Source organism: Salvelinus sp. IW2-2015, linkage group LG14 (genome assembly GCF_002910315.2).
Source record: "Salvelinus sp. IW2-2015 linkage group LG14, ASM291031v2, whole genome shotgun sequence".
NCBI classification, from domain to species: domain Eukaryota; kingdom Metazoa; phylum Chordata; class Actinopteri; order Salmoniformes; family Salmonidae; genus Salvelinus; species Salvelinus sp. IW2-2015.
This window is the reverse complement of record NC_036854.1, coordinates 17,700,045-17,728,028: the sequence shown is the minus strand read 5'-3', so window position 1 is coordinate 17,728,028 and position 27,984 is coordinate 17,700,045. Positions and strand designations below refer to the sequence as shown.

The 27,984-nt window shown below is 42.1% G+C and overlaps 1 protein-coding gene across 3 annotated transcripts; it reads right to left on the bottom strand.

Annotated features, from left to right (window-relative positions):
• Nucleotides 1-63: 63 nt before the first annotated feature.
• Nucleotides 64-27,942, bottom strand: LOC111972548 (sodium-dependent multivitamin transporter). 3 transcript variants are annotated; one of them, XM_023999557.2, is made up of 16 exons: nucleotides 27,224-27,942; nucleotides 9,272-9,412; nucleotides 7,990-8,469; nucleotides 7,520-7,585; nucleotides 7,214-7,265; nucleotides 6,972-7,039; nucleotides 6,699-6,853; nucleotides 6,430-6,570; nucleotides 6,183-6,312; nucleotides 5,467-5,555; nucleotides 5,148-5,260; nucleotides 4,828-4,895; nucleotides 4,557-4,643; nucleotides 4,174-4,361; nucleotides 3,777-4,002; nucleotides 64-3,615 (listed from the first exon to the last, which is right to left on the bottom strand). In XM_023999557.2, the coding sequence occupies exons 3-16, from the start codon at nucleotides 8,335-8,337 to the stop codon at nucleotides 3,436-3,438; spliced, it is 1,911 nt and encodes a 636-aa protein (XP_023855325.1). In that variant the 5' UTR covers nucleotides 8,338-8,469; nucleotides 9,272-9,412; nucleotides 27,224-27,942; the 3' UTR covers nucleotides 64-3,435. The 3 variants fall into 3 exon arrangements, with proteins under 3 accessions (XP_023855325.1, XP_023855327.1, XP_023855326.1); XM_023999559.2 differs by having other exon boundaries at nucleotides 27,412-27,942; XM_023999558.2 differs by having other exon boundaries at nucleotides 27,419-27,942.
• Nucleotides 27,943-27,984: the final 42 nt, after the last annotated feature.

Below are 27,984 nucleotides of genomic sequence, written 5' to 3'. Positions count from 1 at the left end.
ATTTACAGGTTCTCTTTACTTTACATTTCATGGGTACATTGTGTAGAGGTTAGTTTCCTGGTGGAATCTTTAGGGGTTTAATATTCAAGCAAACACAATACAACTGTTTTGGCCTTCATATGCACGTGTCGCTCTACAGTTCACATATTTTCTAGGTAGATGGTCGTGCCAACTTTAGAGTAAGATAACAGCAACAGAATTGGTCTTGATTGTGCTTAGAGTGTATTTCAGTATTACTAGAACACAGTGATAAACCCACATTGGGTAAGTTGACATCTGTTCACTTCGGACTGTAAGTTCACCTGAAACATGTCCTGGGCTTCACTTCATTTAAAGGGTAGCATTACAGATACACATTTCAAGTAATTTAAAGTATAAAGAGGAATCAATGCTGTCCCATTTTATCAGACAATTAAATAGATTCTCTCTATACATGAACTTAAATCAACAAAATATCAACGTTGTCAGTCACAGGACATCAATAAAAAGACCTTGAGGAGCCATAGAAATGTTTTGATTGTTTGTGAATGTTACAGGAAGAAGGGATAGCCCTAACAAACTAACGATGCACCAACACAGAACATAGAGAAAATAGAGCTACAGGTACCACTAGATACTATATGACCACTTCTGTCCTCATTCACCAAACATTTTATGGTCCACAACATAGTTCCATTTGCTACAAATGGAAATGAAGTCAATGTAATTATATATAATCCATATATTCTTTCAGTAAGAAAAATAATAACTCAAAACATGAAATGACATCATTTTCTATGAGCTTTAAATGGGATGAGGTATTTCTCAGTGGGGATGAATGAACAACATTCCTTGCTTGTCTCACACTTCTGGATGTAAAGAGGGCTTGTCGGTCCATTGACTGTAACATAGCCATAGGAGCCCATGCTAAAATGTACCTGTTTATCAATGACAACAATGGTGTCAAAAGCTTAATAGCATGACTGAGTCAGTAGTGTCATAGAATCTGGCCCCACAATATGGCTATATAAAGTACTGCCCATCCCTAGCCAGAGTCTCTATTCCCCATTAGGTACAAAGGCAGGTAGAAAATGGCTCTACAGAATTTTGATGTAAAACGCTCTTAGGAAGCAAGTATCAAGCAAATCGGTATAGGCTGAATGAGTCACTATGTCAACAATACCAACCCAAACCATAGTAAGGGACAGGCATGTCACTGGAGTCCCCAACTAGACACAACCACACACAAGTAGTTCCCCTGTTTGAGGGACAAACCGGGCATATGGAGTCCCAAGCTCACCACATAAGCCAGACAATCACAACAGAATACTACCCCATTACCCTGATTTGAATTATGTATTATGGTTAGGGTAGATTCCAGTGCATGGAAGGAGCACAAAATGATGATTTTGAACAGAGAATGACACGAGAATTCTTCAAATTGCAAAAAGGACCTTGAAACATTTGACAAATGATAATTAAAATTCAACATCTGCACTGCAGCTTTCATGTTCATAGAATGAATGACCAATTAAAAATCACAATGTACTTAATAATAAAACATTAGGTCTAAAACGTTAATCAACCACAGACACCGCCATGGTGGCAAAACATTTATCTAATGATGTAAAAGTGGACACGTATAAAGGTCTTAAAACACGTTAAAAAACATTGTACTTTTTTTGTTTTAAAATTATTTGTGAGTACTGTACTCTGTTGTGCCATCAAAATGGCTGCAGTTTTTCCATTTGATCAAGTAATGTTCCCTTTCACTGTAAATATCCTCTGTTAGAGCAGTGGGGTGGACGAGCCAAAAGTCATGTACGTAAAGTTAAACATCCAAGACACACATGGAGAATCATTATAGTTTTGCAATACAGTAGAAGTCTACTTCATCACAATCCTGATTACACACTGATCAGTTGTCAAATGAACAGAACTACATTTAACACAGACTACTAATGAGGCACTTCATGACAACTATGGGATCTACAGTGTGGATGCATTGAGAGGAGATGGTATTCTACATTCAATAATGTCACTAGCTAACCAACAGTTTGTCTGGTTGTCTCAATGAAGTAAGTAGAGTAGACTCAATGACCTTTCTCTCTCGAAAAACGTGATCCCAGTTAATGGCAAATGACAGTGATCGCTTGTGCTCTATAGATCTGTATGCAGCACTTATCTAAGTACGTATTAATTTAGCTTCAAAAGGCAAACGTTAAACAAAGGCCATGTAAGGCAAACAGACGTACGGAGCTTAAGAAACCAAAGCTATCGATTAAGGGCGCTTTCACATATTTCTGTATGATCCGTATCCTAGAGCATTTGGTACCTGATCCGAGCTATAGAACATGTGAAACGCAAATGAGCCCTGGCTCAAACTGATCCTGGACCTGGGTGAGTGGCGGGTCCAAGTTCCAGGACCAGAGTACAAGGTATTGTGACGCAGCAGCGCGAGTCGTGTGAAACTTTTTGCCCGTTGTTAACAAGCTAGCTTCCTAACGTCATGTAGAATGTGTCTCGCAAATCACATTCTGAAACGGTTATTTTCAGATCTTGAGAAAGCAAAATGTATTTTGTAGATTGTCACAATTCAGGAAACCGATCTAGGATACCGAATTTCATATGTGAAAAGGCGCTAGAACACGGTCACTATGCCTTAAGTTGTCTACTGGGACATCAAATATTTTGTAATATTCTTAGTCCATCTGACGTATATGCTTAATCTTCTCTATAAAAATAACATGCAGTGACATTACATCTCAAGTACCTCGCTCTTCACTGCTGGTCTCTACCTGATTCTCTTCCATAAACAGAAAGACTTGGGTCCATTTTCACAGTAATTGGAACAACTCATTGTGAGCATGTGCGGTCACAATCTTTCAATCATAATTGGACACAATCACAGTCCAGGCTTTGGTTCAGTCCAACAACGAGACTTCTCCTCAGCTCTGAGCATGATTGCCACTTGTGTTACGTTAGTTTTTCTCCATCCATGAATCCACCTCGATTCAGACATTTTGGCTCTTCTCAAAACTCCAGCTTCATAACTAGTGATTTCCAGTTACTTCAGTTCAGGACAACTGACCAGTGCCATCGTTAATGAGGTACCAATGAATTCAAGATACCCCTGGACCCCCATCCACTAACCGCATTTTATTACACTATTCTTCAATCTAGCAAAGGACTCTGGCTCTGACTCTCTTAACCACCAGAGATTTGTGGTGTATCAGTTTCTCCAGGAAGTAAGGGTCAGAGGTGAAACTCCCTGTTCCTCCACATTGACCCTGTGGTGCTTGATGGAAGTCACGTCCAGGAACCCTGGGTCTCCATTGCCCTCCGGTCCTATGTGGATCTTCTCCCATGGGGCAAAGAAAGCTGCTCAGTAGGGGGGCTTGTGAAAGTGCTGGGGCTTGGCTGGGGGCTGTGTGTGTGTGTGTTGGGGGGGGGGGTCTACAAGGCCGTCTCCTGCAACGTGTGAGCCAGTCGGCAGGAAGGCTGAGGGGTTGCTGTCTCCTCGTCCTCATCCTTCTCTCTCTCCGTCTCCTCAGTCTTCTCCTTCTCTTTGGGATGGGACACTCCATTGCTCTCCTTCCGAGCCATCTGGTAAGGATGCGTGTCGATAGCTTTGGGCTGAATTACATTTAGAAAGATGAAGAAAAGAAACAGCAAGCGGCTATCACAATTACTGTAAAGTGCATTCACAATTACTACTCCGTAACAATGTTACGGCTGCTATGTTGTTTTCACTGGTTCATAGGCGGTATCCTCCATCTCGGAGGCCTGCAGCCTACCTTCTGCGGCAGTGGGGTGACACAGCAGAGTATCTCCCTGTAGCGTTCAGGCAGGAAGAAGAGCAGGTTGCCCAGGACAGGGTACACCGTCCCTGGGAGCAGGTCCTTCTCCTTCATAGGACCAGTCAACAGGCTGACTATCAGTCCCACTATCACCACAGTGGTAGAGTTGTGGGCACTGTACCACAAATAGGATAGATTGTACAGGGCCTGCACACCCGTAGGCCTGGAGAGAGAAACACAGGTACTTGGTCAGATTCATATCACCATGCTTATGCAGTAATCCTTAAAACTAGTTCTAATATTTTTGGAAGGACACAATTCAAGTGCTTTATGTTTGATACTGCTGTTCTGGTTCCAATGCTATCAATTTAACGAGGACAAGAAGTCACTGTACTTTGGTTTGGCGGTGATCGAGGTAATGAGGGTGGTCATGACAGCAGTGGTCATGTTGCCGGTGAGGGGCATAGCGGTGCCGTTGATGATGGGGGGCAGAGTAGTGGGCAGCGCCATACGGGACACGAAATGACCGATGCCAATCCAGAACGACATAACCAGGCCTGCCACCAACCCTACTATCGCACCCTGTGGACAGAGAGGAAGGAACAGTTACATAAAAATCAGAAAGATCTTGCTAATTCACCACAGATGTGAAAAAAAGTCATCACAATCTTACGGTATATTTTACTGTTCAGTGAAGAAACCCGTATGTCCTCTGCTTTAGTACCCCTCAATGCCAGCCAACTTGACCCGTGTTACCAAGGCAGTGTTTTGACTTACAGTGGAGTTAGCGCAGGGGAAGAACATTCCCAGACAGAAGACGCCGAGGAGAGGACCACCCACCATCCCAAAGATACTTAATGCTGCCTGGAGGAGAGAGAGAGCGAAAAAGAGAGGTTTATCATCTTTTACTCTTATGTAATATGAAGCCTCTGTCTAAGATAGTAGTAGGTGATCCCCTGGGGGGGGCAACGTTGCTAAATGTAATTCAGCTGGGTAGAGGAGTAACCATTAACTAAAGCAAAGACAGCAGGGGACATGGGTCAGTCACCTGCAGCACTGAGCCCATGTGAGACGCGGTGTAGGCCATGGCCAGACACACCAGCCCGTAGGCAAACGCTGGGAGAAGAAAAGAGGAAGGGAAAAACAGGTCAGGACCATAGTAGTACAATCCTGATACAGTGTACTCTCCCAGAAAAAAAAATATTAGATGTTTATACCTCCACAGTATTTGGACAGAGAAGTCAAAATTGGTTTGTGGACTCTATACTCCAGCAATAACTTAACAAAAAGCTTGATAAAATATGAACACTGCCTGCCACTGTTCATAAACACTGCCAGCGTGTGGCCACTCAGAGAACAGCACCTCACCCAGGCCTTTTGAGAGCAGTGTGGCTTTGGCCTCCGTCATGTCCGGGCAGTAAGGCTTGATTAGGTCCTCCATGGTTACCGTCGCTAGGGAGTTAAACGCTGATGAGATGGTACTGCAACACAAGAGGGAGGGAAGCTGAATGAGTAATGTCATGGGACTAAATAGGGTGGTGAAGTGTGTTCATAACGGTATCATAATACAACCTTTACTGGTGTACCACAACACCATGACATTAATGTAGCAGAGAAACAGTTCCTTGGGGTCTGACTAGTACTACAGACCGAGCACATGAGAGCCAGTGGCAGTTAAGTGAAGTACCTGAGAGCTCCGCTGAACAGGCAGGCGACAAACAGCCCTGGTAGGCCAGGCAGGTCCCTGAACACATCCATCACAAAGTACAGCACCATCTGCAGACAGGAAGAAACTGGCATTTAGACTGGATCAACAGAGCCAAAATGACATTTAACCAAACAATGGCCTTGACTCAAACATCTTTACAAAAGCCTTTCTTTGGCTATGATCTGAAGAGAGATAGATACATTAACTATCGCTTCAAAATGAATCAGATTCACATCGCAATACTGATACGTGCACTATTCATATCGCAAGAGATCCATATCGCATGCGATATTTGAAACGTGTAACATCCGTTGTCTTCTCCTCTTGCGGCTGCTTCCCGTACACACCAAGTCCTGCACCCTGTCACTCAAGCAGCGCAGTTCCTCAATCCCGCTGTTAGATTCACTTTTAGTTTGCATGCGGTTCTGTTAGTGTAGGTCAAATGCAGTCAACAGATTGGAAAGCAGCATCGTTCTTGTTTGGAACACTTCGTTTCTTAATAGAAGTCATTCTACTTCTATGATCTCCACAGTTCACCCAAGAGTGTCGATCAATATCTCACGAAAAATAGCAAATTTTGGTAAAACAATTATAATAATGCCCATATCGTGCTGCCCTAACATAGTCCCATCAGGATGTCAGTAGAGCGAGGGACCACTAAGTGTGTTGTTATGGAGGTAGCTAGTCCTACTTGCCTGGTCGTTGGTTTTGACGTAACCCTTATCCAGTGGGCTATCCTCACCGTAGCGAGCAAACATCACCAGGCCCATCAGACAGCCCAGACACAACACCACCTGCTGGCAGGGAAACACCACGTAGCACGACCTGGCGACACACCACAACGTATAATATTACCATTGTGTCTAAGCAGTTGTTCATTTTTTTTAACATGATGTAATTAATGTGAATCCAGTTCAACCGGGCGTTAGTGTTGATGCTTACATGACCGCCTCCCTCTCAGTGCGGGAGCTGAGGTACCTCTGGACCTGGGCCTGGTTGACCCCGTACAGCGCCAGCATGAGGAACACCCCGCCCACCCCCAGCGTCCAGAACGTGTGCCTCTCCGTCGGGTCAGGGTTCAGGCTGCACGGGACACAGGTCAAAGGAGAGGAGGGTTACAACACCACACACAGAGCCCACTATTAGTATCCTCTGTAACTGGTCCAGGAACAGTTTGAAGTCTCATTAGGTCAACTAAGGAAAAGACTCACTCCAGACTAGCGATGCGGCTGCCGTTGATGGCTTTCCTCCACACCTCTCCCATGCCTCCTGCCTGGTGGGCCCCCACTATGATGACCGCGAGTTGGCCAGCAAACATCACAATGGTCTGGAACACATCTGTCCAGATGACTGCCTTCAGCCCTCCCTGACACGCAAGACAAGATATACATACTGTCTATCCAGCTGCACATAATAATTGCATTCAGAGTTGTAGGGAGATGGGTGGCTAAATTGAAAATTCACTGACGAAAAGAGACACTCACTAATGTTGTGTACAGGGTGCACACAAGACCCATGGCCAGCACTGCCCCCCAGAGGTCAAATCCAGTCACTGCAGGTGGACAGTATCAACAGCACACATCAACATAGATCACATTTACACCACACCAGTCATTCATCGTCTATAAAGCCAGAACAGGTACTAAAGCTCTCACCGAACGTACTCAGTGAAACTAGTATTATTCTACCACTTTATATAGGAAGTACACGTGACAGATCCCTTTACCTGCATTGAGTGCGAGTGCTGGTGCATAGAGGACCACTCCCATATAGATCACCTGCAGAGACAGTCAAACAACGGTCCAAATTCACAGGGAAGCAAACTGAGTAGGAGCCATAGGTGGTTGATTAAAATACATATCAAATACACATCAAGTGGTGAAACTTCGCAGGAAAAGGGCGAGACCTACTAGTACAGAAAGTCCCTGTTCTGCAGAGCACAGCATGTCCAGGATATTAGTAACGTGGAAACACACCAGGAGCACTCACAGACATAACTACAACAGTCTGGAGGACACACAAATACACTCACCATCTGAAAGATAAAGGTCACGGTGCCCATGATGCGAACCGTCTTATTGAAGCGCAGCTCCAAATACTACACAATGAAGAAAAGACAGAAGGTGGGGGGAGAGAAAGAGGAAAGGAGAGACGTTAAAGCCTACCACTGATCATAAAGCATTAGTCATCTGTGACTATTCCGAGCGCAATAGAAGTGGAGATTCTAAGGGCCGGGGAACAGTCCTTTGTTGTCAGCAGCACTGTCTCGTCTGCTGTACATCGATGCTCAATGGAGAGACGTACTCTGGTTCAGCTACTCTGGTTAGCCATTGGCAAAATGAAAAAGCAGACAACATGCTGAGAATGTTGTTTTGCGTTCAACTAGCCTCCCTTGCCAGGGTTCTAGCGAGACAGAGGCACAGAGAGATACACAGCTGCACACAAACTCATCATTCACAGACACTGTTCCCTCTCTAGGTAAGGTTAAGGTTTAGAGCTCACCTCATAAGCGCTGGTGAGGCGGAGCCTGTAGAAGACAGGTATGAAGACGTGGGCGGGGACAAGCAGACCCAGGAAGTAGGAGACTCCCAGGAACCAGTACTGCGTTCCGTAGGTGTAGATCTCCGAGGGCACTCCCAGGATGGCCACGGCCGACTGGAAGGTGGCGAGCAGCGAGAGCGACACGGGCAGGCAGCTCATAGAACGGTCGGCCAATAGGAACTCCTGCGTGGTGCGCTGGCGCCCGCCGGACAGGGCGTAGAACAGGCCGATGCACGTGGACGCCACCAGCAGCAGGGCGAAGATCACATAGTCCGGCGTGGAGAAGTGCATCTGGACTACGTCCCCCATGATGCCGCGGGGTGAGGGGCTGGGAATGAGGTGGGGTTGGCCGTGGGTGGCGCAGCCCGGGTGGATGAGGACGGTGTTAGTGGACACTCACCTATATGTCTCCTCCCAGACACCGAAGTGGAAGGATAAATGCTATAGTGAGGGAGAGAGGGGAGACGGAGGGTAGTTATTCTCATCGCTGGCTCTCTTAGTTTTTCTCTACAAGCATGAAGAGCTAGATACACGCAATGCATACAGTAGGTGCTCTGATGGGAACATTTCACACCGCCCTATAACCTAATATAATTCACATCTATTCATTTTCCACTTGGTTACTCTTCCATTTCAGAGCGTCTCAGTAAAGGCTGAAAGTTCAACATTGAAACCACATGGTAAATCCTCTACAGCAGGTCCGTCTGCCATGGCAACACAGTCGGTGCTGATAAAAGTGCTAATCAAATGAGCATTAGTTCTCAAGGTTCCAACACAGACGGTTGGTGGTCTATTGACACATACCACAGTGAGTGTGAGCCAGGGCAGACCTAGTCTAACTCCTTAACATTACAACAGTTAGTTCATCAGCGGCCTAACACACAATGATAAATTCCCCTCACAGTGCAACTGACAGATCACAGTGTCTGAGGTCTTCACAGTCTCTCACTCGCTCAGCGAGCAGACAGGCATTATAGTGGGGCATGCCTACACTATTTACAGTATGCCTTTTACAGCACCTCACTGATGCAAGGATAACATCCTATTGTGACCACGACTCATGCATTTACAGGACAGGGAGAATACTGATAGTTAAATAACTAATAGGCATTGAAGAGAGAATGAGGGAAAAGAGAGCGAGGGAGGAGAATATAGACAAGACAGGGAATGGAGAGAGTGGAGAGAGAGAGGCAGAGTGAGGGAGAGAGAGAGAGCTAATTGATACGTTTGAAGCAGGTCTTACCGTGTCAGTGGTTGGGCTGGCGAACGGTGGTCTGAGGTTGGCCGTCTCACACAGAACCTGGAACTTAATAATAGCCAAGCTGTGGGAGTGTCTTCCTCATAGGCACCAATCATAAACCCCTGTAGAAGGCAAAGGGAAGACCTGCAACAACAAAAAGTGGTTTTCATAACACAGTTACCACGGAAATAATAATTCAAAACATCTAATATAACTAGGTTATTGTTTTAAAAGTATAAGTGCACATTATAATACCAAACTTTATCCTACACATCGTTTGCACTGCCACTAAACAAACTATCATTTACAGTCTCTACTTACTGACAATATTTGTATTATCAACTGTCAAAACATCAGGACCCACCGCACTCTTCATCACTTTCACTGCTCTACCAGTCAAAACATCAGGACCCACCGCACTCTTCATCACTTTCACTGCTCTACCAGTCAAAACATGCAATACTTTCTTTCACACAACGTGTCTTTTGACGACACACCCAATCCCAGCTGATCTGAACTGTCCTGTCTGAGTAACTGGCAGCTTCCTGCAGAGGGAGGCGAGTTAAGGAGATCTGGTGAGACGCTGCGCTCTCATTCGATTAGTCCTCAGAGCAAGCGGGCATGTGTTAATGCGAGAGAGTGTGTGTGAAGGTATCAGAGGGTGAGCTAGTGTAAGTAAGTGAGGGGTCACTGTGCCATGACTTCAGTCCTTACATTGTGCAATCATCATCATCATCATAATAAATGCTAGATTCCAAGGGATGCAGAAGTTTATTGTTAACACACAGCCAGAGCTTTAAACTACCTGACTCATTCACTCCAGGTTACACTTCAAAGTAGGACGACACAGTTTGTCTGACAATAAATTATCCTCTCACGTTGCCTTTTTTTTTTTATATCATATTTTTATTCAGTTAATAAAATATTAAGATATTGTACGTTTCCCATTTGTCTCCCCTCAACCTATCAGCCACCCCTCCAGTATGCCTTCAAACACATTTTAAAAATAAAGGCAAAGTCATTGAGGTACATATCAGAAAACAAATATGAATAGATCTAATGTAGGGTAAGGATAAAGGACTCGAGGACTGTAAAAAATGACTTTTTACATTTAAAAATAAATCTCAATATTAAAAATGTAAAGGACATATTACTGTTCTGATACGCACCGGTAAATGGATTGGGTAATGTCAACAGGGTTGTAGTCTCTATTAGTGTGTGGCGGGCTGGTTAACACTGGGTTAAAATTATTCAAGTTAATGGTGTGCATAAGACACATTTTTACTGGCAGTCGTTGACTTTTTTCTGCAGAACATACAGTGCCTTCGAAAAGTATTCAGACCCCTTGACTTTTTCCACATTTTGTTAAGTTACAGCCTTATTCTAAAATATATATATATATATTTTTTTAATTCTCATCAATCTACACACAATACCCCATAATGACAAAGCAAAACCAGGTTTTTAGAAATGTTAGCTAATTTAAAAAATATTTAAAAAACATTTACATAAGTATTCAGACCCTTTACTCCGTACTTTGTTGAAGCACCATGGGCAGCGATTACAGCCTCAAGTCTTCTTGGGTGTGACGCTACAAGCTTGGCACACCTGTATTTGGGGAGTTTCTCCCATTCTTCTCTGCAGATCCTCTCAAGCTATGCCAGCTATTTTCAGGTCTCTCCAGAGAATTTCAAATTGGGTTCAAGTCTGGGCTCTGGCTGGGCCACTCAGAGACTTGTCCCTAACCCACTCCTGCGTTGTCTTGGCTATGTGCTTAGGGTCATTGTCCTGTTGGAAGGTGAACCTTTGCCCCAGTCTGAGGTCCTGAGCAGGTTTTATTAAGGATCTCCCTGTAGAGGAGATCCTTGGCCGCCCCCCAGGTGGTGAAGGTAGGAAACATCACCTCCACTCTGCTGATCCTCAACACTGGGGGGATGGGTGCATGCTCAGCCCCCTCCTGTGATCCTTGTTCACCCAGTCACCTTCACCACCTGGGGGCGGCCCGTCAGGAAGTCCAGGACCCAGTTGCACAGGGCGGGGTTCAGACCCAGGGCCTCGAGCTTAATGATGAGCTTGGAGGGTACTATGGTGTTGAATGCTGAGCTATAGTCAATGAACAGCATTCTTACATAGGTATTCCTCTTGTCCAGATGGGATAGAGCAGTCTGCAATACGATGGTGATTGCTTCGTCTATGGATCTATTGGGGCGGTATGCAAATTGAAGTGGGTCTAGGGTGTCAGGTAAGGTGGAGGTGCTACGATCCTTAAAAACGTCTTTGAGATCAGTGTCCCATCCACAGGACGGTTGAGCTAAGGTAGGCTAATGCAATTAGCATGAGGTTGTAAGTAACAAGAYCAATACCCAGGACATAGACAAATCTGATATTGGTAGAAAGCTTCAGTTCTTTTTAATCTAACTGCACCGTCCAATTTACAGTAGCTATTACAGTGAAAGAATACCATGCAATTGTTTTAGGAGAGTGCAGTTTTGAACATGAAAAGTTATTAATAAAAAAACAGGCACATTTGGGCAGTCTTGATACAACTTTTTAAAACAGAAATGCAATGGTTCATTGGATCAGTCTAAAACGTTGCACATACACTGCTGCCATCTAGTGGCCAAAATCTAAATTGCAACTGGGCTGGATTAATACATGATGGCCTTTCTCTTGCATTTCAAAGATGGTACAAAAAAATACAAAAGAACGGTTGTTTTTTAATTTGGATGATCTTTTACCAGATCTAGTGTGTTATATTCTCCTACATTCCTGTCACATTTCTCATCGCTGGCCCTCTAATGTTGGGTATGCCATTTTCGGTGAAAATTGAAAAAAGGGGCAGATCCTCAAGAGGTTTTAACTAGTCTCTCAAAGCACTTCATGATGACAGAAGTGAGTGCTACGGGGCGATTGTCATTAAGTCGTGGTACCCTTCCCCAGATCTGTGCCTAGACACAATCCTGCCTCGGAGCTCCATGGACAATTCCTTCGACCTCATGGCTTTCGCTCTGACATGCAGTCAACTGTGGGACCTTATATAGACAGGTGTGTACCTTCTCAAATCATGTCCAATCAATTTAATTTACCACAGGTGGACTCCAATCAAGTTGTAGAAACATCTCAAGGATGATCAATGGAAACAGGATGCGTCTGAACTCAATCTCGAGTCTCATAGCAAACGGTCTGAATACTTATGTAAATAAGGTATCCGTTTTTTATTTTTAATACATCTGCAAACATTTCTAAAAACCTGTCCTCTCTTTGTCATTATGGGGTATTGTGTGTAGATTGCTGTGGATTTGTTTTTATTTAATCCATTTTAGAATTAGGCTGCAACATAACAAAATGTGGGAAAAGTCAAGGGTTTCCGAATGCACTCTAGGTACAGCACCCTTATTGTATGGGACACTTAAACGCACTTTTAGAGGCCATTCAATACTCATCATTAAAACTAAAGCAGTTTAGGTCAAAAGAGATCAGACTAATAATTCTGTTGCCACCAACAGAATGCTATATATATGGGGCATACAACAATCTCAGCTCTGTAGATTTTGCTGTGAAGAGACAGAATCACTAGATAACTTATTCTGATATTGCCCCTATATAGCTTGTTTCTGGTCACAGGTTCAGGAATGGTTTAAAAATCACATGCATTTAAAATGAACCTTACAAATAGCAGTATTGGAGCAATTTGGAAAGCCAGTCAGTCAATCAATAATATAATAATAATAATAATAATCCTAGGAAAGTTTTCATCTTTAGCTCATAATCTGTGGATACTACGTGATTAGAAAGGTTCAGAATGTAAATTAAGTACATAGAAATTCCTATTTCTTCGTTAATGGCTGCAATCCCGCTAACGGGATCGATATGACAACAGCCAGCGAAAGTGCAGGGCGCCAAATTCAAACAGAAATCTCATAATTAGAATTCCTCAAACATACATGTTTCTTATATCATTTTAAAGGTAATCTTGTTGTTAATCCCACCAAAGTGTCTGATTTCAAATATGCTTCTCAGCGAAGGCACTACAAACGATTATGTTAGGTCACCACCAAACCACAATAAGCACAGCCATTTTTCCAGCGAAAGATAGCTTTCACAAAAACCAGAAATAGAGATAAAATGAATCACTAACCTTTGATGATCTTCATCAGGTGACACTCATAGGACTTCATGTTACACAATACATGCATGTTGTGTTTGATAAAGTTCATATTTATATAAAAAAAATCTGAGTTTACATTGGCGCGTTACATTCACTACTTCCAAAAACATCAAGTGATTTTGCATAGCCACATCGTTTCAACAGAAATACTCATCATAAATGMAGATGATAATACAAGTTATACACATGGAATTATAGATATACCTCTCCTTAATGCAACCGCTGTGTCAGATTTCAAAAACTTTACGGAAAAAGCAACCCATGCAATAATCTGAGACGGCGCTCAGAACAATAGCCAAATTAGCCGCCATGTTGGAGTCAACAGAAACCAGAAAATACATGATAAATGTTTCCTTACCTTTGATGAACTTCATCAGAATAGAGTCCTAGGAATCCCAGGTCCACAATAAATGCTTGATTTGTTCGATAATGTCCGTTATTTATGTCCAATTAGCTACTTTGGTTAGCGCATTTGGTAAACAATTCCAAAGTCACAAAGTGCGTCCACTATAACGTGACGAAATGTCCAAAAGTTCCGTAACAGTCAGTAGAAACATGTCAAACGATGTACTGAATCAATCTTTAGAATGTTGTTAACATACATCTTGAATAACGTTCCTACCGGAGAATTACATTGACTTCAGTTGAGCGAGGGAACGGAGCTGCCTCACGTGAACGCGCTATGTTCAATGGGTGGTCACCTCATGGCAGTGATTACTCAATCCTGTCTCCTTCGGCCCCCCTTCACATTAGAGTCATCAGACAAAGTTCTATTGACTGTTGACATCTAGTGGAAGCCGTAGGAAGTGAAAACTCATCCATATCTCGCTGTAATTTCATTGGGAGCTTGGTTGAAAATCTAGCAGCCTCAGAAAACATCCAAACAGGAAGTGGAACTTCTCAGGTTTTTGCCCGCCATATGAGTTCTGTTATACTCACAGACATAATTCAAACAGTTTTAGAAACTTCAGAGTGTTTGCTATCCAATACTAATAATAATATGCATACAGTGGGGAGAACAAGTATTTGATACACTGCCGATTTTGCAGGTTTTCCTACTTACAAAGCATGTAGAGGTCTGTAATTTTTTATCATAGGTACACTTCAACTGTGAGAGACGGAATCTAAAACAAAAAGCCAGAAAATCACATTTTCTGGCTTTGACCTGAAGAGAGTTGGGACCACAGTCTCAAACCATTAGTAACACACTACACGTCATGGATTAAAATCCTGCAGCGCACGCAAGGTCCCCCTGCTCAAGCCAGCGCATGTCCAGGCCCATCTGAAGTTTGCCAATGACCATCTGGATGATCCAGAGGAGGAATGGGAGAAGGTCATGTGGTCTGATGAGACAAAAATAGAGCTTTTTGGTCTAAACTCCACTCGCCGTGTTTGGAGGAAGAAGAAGGATGAATACAACCCCAAGAACACCATCCTAACCGTGAAGCATGGAGGTGGAAACATCATTCTTTGGGGATGCTTTTCTGCAAAGGGGACAGGACGACTGCACCGTATTGAGGGGAGGATGGATGGGGCCATGTATCGCGAGATCTTGGCCAACAACCTCCTTCCCTCAGTAAGAGCATTGAAGATGGGTCGTGGCTGGGTCTTCCAGCATGACAACYACBCGAAACACACAGCCAGGGCAACTAAGGAGTGGCTCCGTAAGAAGCATCTCAAGGTCCTGGAGTGGCCTAGCCAGTCTCCAGACCTGAACCCAATAGAAAATCTTTGGAGGGAGCTGAAAGTCCGTATTGCCCAGCGACAGCCCCYAAACCTGAAGGATCTGGAGAAGGTCTGTATGGAGGAGTGGGCCAAAATCCCTGCTGCAGTGTGTGCAAACCTGGTCAAGAACTACAGGAAACGTATGATCTCTGTAATTGCAAACAAAGGTTTCTGTACCAAATATTAAGTTCTGCTTTTCTGATGTATCAAATACTTATGTCATGCAATAAAATGCAAATTAATTACTTAAAAATCATACAATGTGATTTTCTGGATTTTTGTTTTAGATTCCGTCTCACAGTTGAAGTGTACCTATGATAAAAATTACAGACCTCTACATGCTTAGTAAGTAGGAAAACCTGCAAAATCGGCAGTGTATCAAATACTTGTTCTCCCCACTGTATATTAGCAACTATGACTGAGGAGCAGGCCGTTTACTCTGGGCACCTTTCATCCAAGCTACTCAATACTGCCCCTGCAGCCATAAGAAGTTAACACCTCAACACAGAATAGATGCATGTGGCACTCCCTCAAATCCTTTGGAGAAAATATCCTTTCTATTTTGTTTAGCTTTGTTCAATTATATTCTTCATACTATAAAATAATGCCATGGAATTCTAAGCAAATATTGTCTGCTAAATTAACTAGCTTAGCCCACAGACATACGGCATAGGCAGATCAGGACAACTCAGGGTATGATATTCTGTTAATTTGAAATGGACTACATTTTCTTCATATCTGTCGAAAATAAATAATGGATTTATTGTGAAGGTTTAGGCTATACTACATGGATTTATACTTTTTAAAATGTAGATGTTCCAAAGGTCTGCATCAGTGGCTTGTAGGCTATGTGTGGCAGCCATGAGATGCTAAATGTGTTTATGTTAATTAACGGTCAATAACCGTGAGACAGACAGTTATTTGCTTGACAATCCCTAGTCAAAACTTCGGCCCATTTGTATTTATTATGGATCCCCATTAGCTGCTGCCAAGGCAGCTACTCTTCCTCGGATTCAGCAAAATTAAGGCAGTTATTAATGTTTTTAAAATTGTATAACAGATTTCACAAGCTATTAAGTGTGCCCTCAGGCCTCTACTACCACTTACCTATAACAGAAAGTCCATGTGTACATGAAATTGTGTGTTTGTATGCATGTGTCTATGTTTGTGTTGCTTCACAGTCCCCGCTGTTCCATAGGGTGTTTAATATCTGACTTTAATGCTGGCATGAGTTATTTGATGTGGAATGGAGTTCCATGTAGTCATGGCTCTACGTAGTACTGTGCGCCTCCCTTCTGAACTTGGGGATTGTGAAGAGACCTCTGGTGGCATGTCTTGTGGGGTATGCATGGGTGTCTGAGCTGTGTGTCAGTAGTTCAATCAGACAGTTCTCAGTGCATTCAACATGTCAATACCTCTCAAGTAGTGATGAAGTCAATCTCTCCTCCACTTTCAGACAGGAAAGATTGAAATGTATATAATTAAAGTTAGCTCTCTGTGTACAACCAAAGGCCAGCTGTGCTGCCCTGTTCTGAGCCAATTGAAATTTTCCTAAGTCGCTCTTTATGGCACCTAACCACACGACTGAACAGTAGTCCAGGTGCAACAAAACTAGGGCCTGTAGGACCTGCCTTGTTGATAGTGCTGTTAAGAAGGTAGAGCAGCTCTTTATTATAGACAGACTTCTCCCTATCCTAGCTACTGTTGTATCAATATGTTGTGACCATGACAGTTTTACAATCCAGGCTTACTCCAAGCAGTTTAGTCTTCTCAACTTGCTCAACATCCACATTCATTATAATATTTAGCTGAGGTTTAGGGCTTAGTGAATGATTTGTCCCAAATACAATGCTTTTAGTTTTTGAAATTCAAATATGGTTTGCGTCCGCACTGCCGCACCGCTTATCTGCGCTCAAAACTACACGAAGTGATACCRGATACTCAGGAGTAACGCACCCTCAAAGAACTACAGCACCCGCAAACACGAGACCAAAGTATGCCAACATCAGTAAACCACAAGGCGAAAGCAAAATATATTGAAACACCCACTAAATCAAACAATCAACGCCATTACAAACGTATGAAAGCATATGAAAACAAAAAATGAACCAGAGTAAAATGCTGAAGTTTTTGCAATATTAAATAGCTAATGCTAACTTAGTTAAAAAAAAAAATTATGAAAACATTTTAAAAAACAGCTATTTAACATGTGCTACTAGTGCCAGCCAATGATACTTACGTGGATACAGGTCTTCAGGCAGTTGATTTCAGATGTAGCTAGCTAGGTCATTTACCATATGTCAAGCTCTCGCTCAGCTAGCTAGCCGCTAGAAATTATGAAGAAGTGCTTAGCTCCCGAATTAAAACAAATTAACTTGTTGCCATGTAAAAATAAAATGTCACATTAGCTAGCCAGCTAGTTAGTAAACAGTCAATGTGGCCAGCCATCTCCAGCTAGCCAGCCAATTAGATTGTGATGTAGCCAACGTTGCCAATAATCTCTGCCAAATGTAAATAAAATAAAGATGTCCTCGGAATGAGAAAACATGTCTAGAAGGCCAGCATCCCGGAGTCACCTCTTCACTGTTGACGTTGAGACTGGTGTTTTGCTGGTACTATTTATTGAAGCTGCCAGTTGAGGACTTGTGAGGTGTCTGTTTCTTAAACTAGACACTAATGTACTTGTCCTCTTGCTCATTTGTGCACCGGCGCCTCCRACTCCTCTTTCTATTCTGGTTAAAGCCAGTTTGCGCTGTTCTGTGAAGGGAGTAGTACACAGCGTTGTACGGGATCTTCAGTTTCTTGGCAATTTCTCGCATGGAATAGCCTTAATTTCTCAGAACAAGAATAGACTGACGAGTTTCAGAAGAAAGTTCTTTGCTTCTGGCCATTTTGAGCCTGTAATCAAACCCACAAATGCTCATGCTCCAGATACTCAACTAGTCCAAAGATGGCCAGTTTTATTGCTTCTTTAATCAGCTCAACAGTTTTCAGCTGTGCTAACATAATTGCAAAAGGGTTTTCTAATGATCAATTAGCCTTTTAAAATGATAAACTTGGATTAGCTGACAACATGCCATTGGAACACAGGAGTGATGGTTGCTGATAATGGGCCTCCGTACGTCTACGTAGATATTCCATTACAAATCAGCCGTTTCCAGCTACAATAGTCATTTACAACATTAACAATGTCTACACTGTATTTCTGATCAATTTCATGTAATTTTAAAATGGACAAAAAAAAGTGCTTTCCTTTCAAAAACAAGGACATTTCTATGTGACCCCAAACTTTTGAACGGTAGTGTATACTTTATATACTGTAACCTTATACAGGAAGCAAGTGAACATTTCAGTTCACGTCCGATTCCACCACGGTCCGCATGTGATTGATTCATGTATTGTGATATAGGCTACCAGCTAGAGCACAACAGCTGTGACCAGCACAGAGGGCATCCAGTCTCTGATAGAGGGAGAAAGTGATAGAGCATTACACACACACACACATCACCCAACAACACAGCATTGTCCTTTAAAGGTCACCGAGAGAAAAAATGTAATCGACTTGGGTTACGTAAACCTTGTGACTGCATTTTACAGCAGTCCTCGTGACTGGCTTCAACGTATAGGCCAGTTGGCTGGACCAATGCTGATTATGATAATCTACTTGAGTCTATAGCTATGCTTTCACTGCATCGATTTATGGCAAAGAAAATGTGCAAACCTTTCTGGGTAATTATGGCTAATTTGATTTCCTCATGCGTGACAATACCTACTAGCCTATACGTTGACACATTGTACCGGTATCCCCTGTATATAGCCCCGCTATTGTTATTTACTGCTACTCTTTAATTATTTGTTATTCTTATATCCTACTTTTTGGGGGGTATTTTCTTAAAACTGCATTGTTGGTTAAGGGCTTTTAAGTATGCATTTCACTGTAAGGTCTACTACACCTGTTGCATTTGGCGCATGTGACTGAGCTTCTCTTAACGATGGGCTCCTATTACAGGTAACGAAAATGAGTACCCTTTCAGGGGATGACCTGTGTAAAGAGAGTGCATAAAGCGCTTCAGAAGAACGCCTTGGTTCCTGTGACATTAAGAAAACTAGGCTGGCTATACAGAGATGAAGTATCATTCTGAAAGGGAAAGGTTAGTATCATTTCCAAAGGAGAGGGGGAGTTTTTCTAAAATATTTGTGCTAAAAGGGTAAACACAAGGTTATGTATGTTTTGTCTCCCCATTTAAACAGCCTTGTGTGTCCTGATAAGTGCAGACCTGAAGGACTCCTTAACAGAGCCTTCAGAAAGTATTCTCCCCCCTTGACTTCTCCACATTTTGTTGTGGTACACCCTGCATTTAAAATGGATTATATTGCAATGTTCTGTCACTGGCCTACACACAATACCCCATAATGGTGGAATAATGTTTTTAGAAATGTCTTCAAATTAATTAAAAATGAAAATCTGAAATGTCTTGAGTCAATACATATTCAACCCATTTGTTATGGCAAGACTAAATACGTTCAGGAGTAAAAATGTGCTTAACAAGTTACACAAGTTTCACTGACTCACTGTGTGCAAAAATAGTGTTTAACATAATTTTATAATTACGACCTCATCTCTATACAATTGTCTGTAAGGTCCCTCAGTCGAGCAGTGACTTTCAAACACAGATTCAACCACAAAGACCAAGGAGGTTTTCCAATGCCTCTCAAAGAATGGCACCTATTGGTATAGATGGGTAAAAAAAAATTATCAATATATCCAGTCACTACAAAGACATAGGTGTTCTTCCTAACTCAGTTGCRGGAGAGGAAGGCCAATGGTGACTTTAAAACAGTTAGAGTTTAATGGCTGTGATAGGAGAAAACTCAGGATGGATCAACAACATTGTAGTTACTCCACAATACTAACCTATTTGAAAGAGTGAAAAGAAGAAAGCCTGTACAGAAACAAAATAATCAAAAATATGCATCCTGTTTGCAATAAGGCACTAAAGTAAAACTGCAAAAATTGGCATTTACATTCACTTTATGTCCTGAATACAAAGCATTATGTGTGGGGCAAATCAAACACATCACTGAGTACCACTTCATATTTTCAAGCATGGTGGTGGCTGCATCATGTTATGGGTGTGCTTGTCATCAGCAAGGACTACAGTGTTATTTTTAGGATAAAAAGAAACTGAATAGAGCAAAATTCTGGAGGAAAACCTGGCTCCGTCTGCTTTCAAATTCACCTTTTAGCAGAACAATAAAATTAATATTTGGCCTTGTATTTTAGGTTATCAGGGAGTCATACTGAGACCATACAGTTAACCTCATAATTTATAACTAGGGATGCAGCAGAGATAGTGCTATGACCTGGTCTAAAACCAAACTGATGTACATTTAGAAAATATTTCAAAGATAAGACCTTAGCTGAGAATGAATCAAGTCTCATATTTTAGCTAGGCAAGAAAGAGAGTGATAATAGAAAAAGGGTGATAATTATTTAGGCACACTGGAGTTGCTTACCAAGATGACATRGATTGTTCCTGAGTGGCCTAGTTACAGTTTTGACTTAAATCGGCTTGAAAATCTATGGCAAGACTTGAAAATGGCTCTCTGGCAATGATCAACAACCAACTTGACAGAGCTTGAAGAATTTTTTAAGAATGTGCAAATATTGTACAATCCAGGTATGCAAAGCTCTTACAGACTTACCCAGAAAGACTCACAGCTGTAATCACTGCTAAAAGGTGATTCTAACATTGAGTCAGTGGTGTGAATACTTTTGTAATTTAGATAACTATTTAATTTTTAATAAAAGTGCAAACAAATCTAAAAACATGTTTTCACTTTGTCATTATGGAATATTGTGTGTAGATGAGGAAAAAATAAAGATTTAATGCATTTTGAACTCCAGCTGTAACACAACAAAATGTGGAATAAGTCAAGGGGTATGAATACTTTCTGAAGGCCTGGTAAACAATCTCTGTTAACCCAGAACTAAAGTCTTGCGTAATTGGTCAGCTGCTCAATTAAGTTAAGGGTCGATACATCTTAAGAGAAGAGACCAAGAGACGCTAGAACGAGGAGCACCACCCTCTATCTTCGCAAATTACGGGCCAAATGTCATCTCCCCTTCCGAAATTCCAAAGATGCTAACACCTGCGGAATCGAGATTTGTACATATAACCAATGACGAAAAACCCAAACACCAGAACTATGGTTTCTCGCATCCCGTTCAGTCCCAACAGATTCTACGGTACCAGTTATATTTACGTAGATCTGTCCATGAGAAAATACATAAATATAAAAAAATGTCACAATGTTAAAGAGTGCAAAATGCCTACCATCTATCGCAACAATTTCTGACCAGCTAAATGCTTAGGGCTAAAGAGCCCACTGCAATGCAATGAAATACTTTACTTGGAAACATATACCATACCAGTCCATTTCTACTAGTAGGCAACAGGAGAAAAGCAGTCATTCTCCATAAAGAAGAGTATGATTTCCCAGTGAGAAGCCAGGTCTACTAAGACTGTCATCTCTCTGAAAACAGTGGTTTGTTGAAACACTGCAAGTCCAGAGCTCATCAGAGGCTCAGTGGTCCTGTTGAATAATCTCTGCCAGTCACAAGGTCTGTGATGATCAAACGGTGAAAGCCTGCCTTGACAGGCTGTCTGTGTGATTCTCCTGAGCCTGTGTGATCAAACCCAGGGTGTCTGACCAATTAAACACCACTCGTTATGAGTCATCACCTCTGAGGTTCAACAGACTACAAGAGAGCAGCCCACACCACAGCATAATCTCTACAGGAAAACCAAACCCATGCATTGGGCTTCTAAATATACCAGCAGTTGTGAGTGACTCCAGACTCAAATAGGCTAGATACAGTAATTGGCAAATGCAAACAGGTCTAGGGCCTATTCTAATCAACCTACTCACTTGTAGTGAGGTTTGATATAATTACAGGTTGTACAGCTGCTGAAACAGCAGTGGTGTCTTATGGGGCTTCACTTGCCCTGTGCCAGCTGTGTAACAGAGACAGAAACACTGTGCCCACTGCTCATTGTCGCTACAGTTTAATCAGAGGTTGTTTTTCATAGCTCCTTAATGAGAGACCCTGCTGGTCTGGTCTCAGGCCATAAAGTCAACCACAGCATGGGTCAGCGTTGTGTGTCTGTCTCCAACAGGGTAGAAAAAGAACTACTGCAGAGCCAGAGGTATTTAAAGAAAGAGGGAAAGCTACTTAATATGCCAGTCTTGATGCATGATTAGGGGCAATTGAAAATGTGTTGCCAACAACATTGTTGCCTTCTCCCAATATATGTAGGTCATTGAGGTTCATAAAGTAATCAGTGCTCCCAGCCATCCAGGACGTACATGCCAGGCGGTGTCTGAGAAAGGCATGAAAAATTGCCAAAGACTCCAGCCACCCGAGACAGACTGTTCTCTATGCTCCCATCCAGCAGGCGGAACCGGTGCATCATGGCTCAGACAAACAGACTCCAAAACAGCTTCTATCTCCTGGCCATAAGACTGTTAAATGGCCAACAACTACTGCTCTCCCTCGCCCACAGACCATCCACACTGATTCTATACCCATCCACAGGTATCTACCCAGGTCTCTAAATGTAATATTGATTAGATGCATTACTCCACTACGCTGCTGTTCATTGATTATTGATTGCCATAACCATTAGTATTTATCCTGCTATTGGTCACTATTACTCCCGTTCACATACATATATTACCACTAGTATATTACATTAAGTATTTATATATTCCTACTACCAGTCACTTACAGCCCTGTTTACATGTGCATCCTACTCCAGTCACTTTTTATGTATAAACCCACCTGCACATTGAATAGAAGGTACTGGCACTGACCTGTATATACATCATTCTTATGTTTCTTTAACTCATCATAGTTGTGTTTTTTTATTCATTAGTCTATTATTAAATTGTTATTATTTTAGACCCGTTGTATCCTGTGCACATGGCGATTAAACTTTGAAATTTGAAACTATTCTTATCTACGAGGAACTCCCATCAGCTGTCTAACAGCCATCCTCCCTCTCGTGACTAAGGTGGGGGATCATGATGAACTTTGTCCACGTAGTAGATTATCATACCCAAAGGTCAACGGCCAGTTATAGGGTGATCTAGGAACACTCTGCTACTACAACTCTGTAGGATCGCTCAAATCAGAATGGCATGGACACCTGACAGCAGCCATGCAGTGTAGCCACGCCACAGAGGAGGGAACTCTATCACTTCACTAGTGGGAGGAATCCCTGAAGGATCTATTGCTATCTGAGACGCTTACAGTTAGCTTAAATAGCCTGCCCTTTACAGAAAAAAGATTAACCAAACGCAGCAACCTTTTCCTGCACCAGTAGGCTGTGACGTACGTAGGCCTATACCTGGACTGCCTTCTATGTGATGCCTTGAAAAAACATTAAGCTAGTAGTATTAATGACTATCCCCAATCCCTACAAACAAAGCCCTAATGTTTAGGATGTGTCAGAAAGGGCATGTAGGAAGGTCACAGCTAGGCAGACATCAGCGGCACTTTCACATGTGAAAGACCAGCATGGAAGGTCATCATTACCTGGCAACTGGGGGGGGGGGGGGGGGACGACACACTATGTTATTTTGTAAAGTGCAGCCTGCCCCCTGCCTTGAAGTAGGTTAACCCCCTTCAGTGTAAATTGTGGAAAATAGACATCCATTTACATTCAATGTGAGCAGGGGGGAGGAGAACAGAATAATGACCGTGGGAAGGGATGCAGCTGACAGACTTGTTTAGTGCTTGTAGACACCATAGGAGATTAGAAGATAGACATTTCCTTCCTTTTCGGGAGAACAAATAATACGGACAAATAATTTGTTTGGTCAGGTCACTTAATCTCCAAAGACTACTGTTCAGGTGTGGACAAATCAGTCTCAAATTGTAAGAAACAGATATGATTTGACACCTCTACAGGCGCTGCATCTTCACAAGGTAGCATCTCAAGGCTTATCATGAGCATGCTCCTCACCTAGATGTGGCTGTTCCAGGCCAGTGTATCACAGCTACCCAAGAAGGCAAGAATCTGAGTAAGCTACAAAAGGGCAGCTACAAAAACATGACAGATGAGAGTTAATTCAATGCCAGATTGTTTTCTGTAAATGACATTAAGCAACAGACAAAGACAATTTGGGACGGTCTGTTTCTTAAGCAAAATACATTTACCAAAGTACAGACAAGATTGTGGAGGGCATGCCACCATCACAAAGAGCATAGCGCTGTCTGACTCCACATTCTGTGATGTTAAAACCTCTCTAGGTTACGTGAGACGGTAGCGTCCCACCTCTTCAACAGCCAGTGAAACTGCAGGGCGCCAAATTCAAAACAACAGAAATCCCATAATTAAAATTCCTCAAACATACATGTATTTTACACCATTTTAAAGATACACTTGTTGTAAATCCAGCCACAGTGTCCGATTTCAAAAAGGCTTTACGACGAAAGCAAACCAAACGATTATGTTAGGTGAGTACCTATTCACAGAAAAACACAGCCATTTTTCCAGCCAAAGAGAGGATTCACAAAAAGCAGAAATATAGATAAAATGAATCACTAACCTTTGATGATCTTCATCAGATGACACTCATAGGACTTCATGTAAAACAATACATGTGTTTTGTTCGGTAAAGTTCATATTTATATCCAAAAATCTGAGTTTACATTAAAATTCCTCAAACATACATTCAGAAGTTTTGGAATTCAGAAGTTCCAAAACATCCTTTGATTTTGCAGAGAGCCACATCAATTTACACGAATACTCATAATAAACATTGGTAAAAGATACAACTGTTATGCATGGAATTTTAGATGCTCCTCTCCTTAATGCAACCTCTGTGTCAAATTTCAAAAAAGCTTTACGAAAAAAGCAAACCATCCAATAATCTGAGTCGGCGCTCAGAGCCCAATCAAGACACAAATATATCTGCCATATTCTGCAGTCAACAGAAGTCAGAAATAACATTATAAACATTCACTTACCTTTGATGGTCTTCATCAGAATGCACTCCCAGGAATCCCAGTTCCACAATAAATGTTTGTTTTGTTCGCTAATTTCCATCATTTATGTCGAAATTCCTCCTTGTTGTTCTAGCGTTCAGTACACTTTCCAATCTCACGACACGCGTGCAAGTCCAGCGGAAAGTACGGACGAAAAGTTAAAAAAGTTATATTACAGTCCGTAAAAACATGACAAACAAATTATTGAATCAATCTTTAGGATGTTTTTAACATAATTCTTCAATAATGTTCCAACCGGAGAATTCCTTTGTCTTCAGAAGTGCGATGGAACAGAGCTCGCTCTCACATGAAGCTGCTAAATTGTTAATTTTACATCTTGCCTAGGTTACTGTAGGCTGAAACTAGATGCCGTCCTATCAGGGGCTGTAGGCTACCTGCATCTTGCTAACCAAACCATGACAAAGTTAAATTACAATCATAAACCCAGATTTTAGTCAGTAGGCTATCCTATTGAAATGACATGTTAATCTCCCAAATAGGCCATTTATAACAGTTTGTAGTCTTAACACCTGGCACAACTGAAAGATAATTTTTTAAGTTTGTCCAAGTGTCTCTTGAACAGAGATCGAGATCCTCTGTCCAACTTTTATCCCTCAAGTTATACAGAACAAAAATATAAAACGCAACATGCAACAATTTCACCGATTTTACTGAGTTACAGTTCACATAAGGAAATCAGTCAATTGAAATAAATGAATTAGTCCCTAATCTATGGATTTCACATGACTGGGCAGGGGTGCAGACATGGGTGGGCCTGGGAGGGCATAGGCCCACCCACTTGGCAGCTAGGCCCAGCCAATCAGAATGAGTTTTTCCCCACAAAGGGCTTTATTATAGACAGAAATACTCCTCAGCACCCCGGCCCCCCTCCCCTCAGACAATCCCGCAGGTGAAGAAGCCGGATGTTGAGGTCCTGGGCTGGCGTGGTTACACGTGGTCTGCGGTTGTGAGGCCTGTTGGACATACTGCGAAATATTCTAAAACATGGCGGTGAATGAACATTCAATTCTCTGGCAACAGCTCTGGTGGACATTCCTGCAGTCAGCGTGCCAATTGCACACTCCCATAAAACTTGAGACATCTGTGACATTGTGTTGAGTGACAAAACTGAACATTTTAAAGTGGCCTTTTGTCCCCAGCACAAGGTGCATCTGTATAATGATCATGCTACTTAATCATCTTCTTGATATGCCACACCTGTCAGGTGGATGGATTATCTTGGCAAAGTAGAAATGCTCACCAACAGGGATATAAAGAAATTTGTGCACAAAATTTGACAAGTAAGCTTTTTGTGTGTATGGAACATTTCTGGGATCTACATGTTGCATTTATGCGCTTAGTGAATCATTTACGAGATTTTAATTATTTTATTAGGTTAGTCACGTTAGCTAGCAATAATTGTTTTGATGGAAAACCGAATTTTGCTCTTCACATTACAGGTTAAATTGATATTCCTTCATTTGATTTAACGTTATAGGTAAAAGGTGGTTTGGCTAAATGTGGCAACGCCTTTGTTGCTGCGAAACAAAACAATTGGGCTAGTTTTCTGTGCTTGTGGTAGGGTTCTGAGTGGTAATTTGTCTTATGTTAGTTGTACCTGACAACCCTACTCTGCAGAATGGAATCGGGTTGATGGCACGATGTTTGACAGGTCAATCTCGAAACATGGAACTTTGTCTTGAAATATGTTACAACCTGGCCATAAGAGCTTGACGCAAAAGTTGAAAATAACAAATCAAAATACAATTGTTCAAGTTAAACGCTAGCAACCGACACGCTGGGTTTAACAATGTTTCGATAAATTATACACGGTCATCAGTGATTGCTACATAGCACGTGTAACATTAGCTTGCTACAGTAACAAGCTAGCTCTATTTCAAACAAGAAAATAACTACCATGGACATCAAAATAACGTATTTCCCAAGCTAAGCCCATAGTTGGCTATATAACTTAAATGTTAAACTTATAAATTAATGCGCTTACGTCCGCGTGGACCTCCTTCCACTGAAGCGAACTTTCAACTCGTGCTTCGGTTTATCAGCATAGCTACCGGCATGAGGTTTGAACCAATGTGCTGATGTAAGCATTCAAGACTGTCATCACGATGGCTTGTTAAATGTCAAGTACACATCGGGCGACTTTGTTGAATTAGTTGTAAGGAGTACACGCACATCTCACCGTGTTCAGATGCGTGAGTCGCCATTCATTCGGTTAGTTATGGAGGAGGAACAAGCGATACGAACCGCCCATTCTCCTTGATAGCTTCGACACTGCTGCCTTGCTTCACACATGACTAACATATGCTACTAAATTACTTCTAATAGTCTTCCGTGCAAATAATGTCCATCATCTCGAGTAATAGCAGAAAACCCTTACTTGGAGGTCCTCCTGTTTATCACGAACAGAATGTTTACCACCAAGTTAAATCGTGACCTTAAAATGCATGGATCATACAGGACATGTGTATATACAGTGCTTAATTTGTAAATCCGGTGTTGTGCGGATTTGATTGACCTGTCAAACATCGTGCCATCAACCCGATTCCATTCTGCAGAGTAGGGTTGTCAGGTACAACTAACATAAGACAACACCGGTGCTGGTGTTGTGCGGAAAAGCTCCCGCTTCCAGAATCGCCCCCTACGCACTCAATTCTTCGTTGCTGCGACTTGCTTTCTTGTTGAGATTTCTGATCACGTTAGGCTGCGTTTCATTAGATTTTGTTATGTAGGCACTAGTAATGTCTG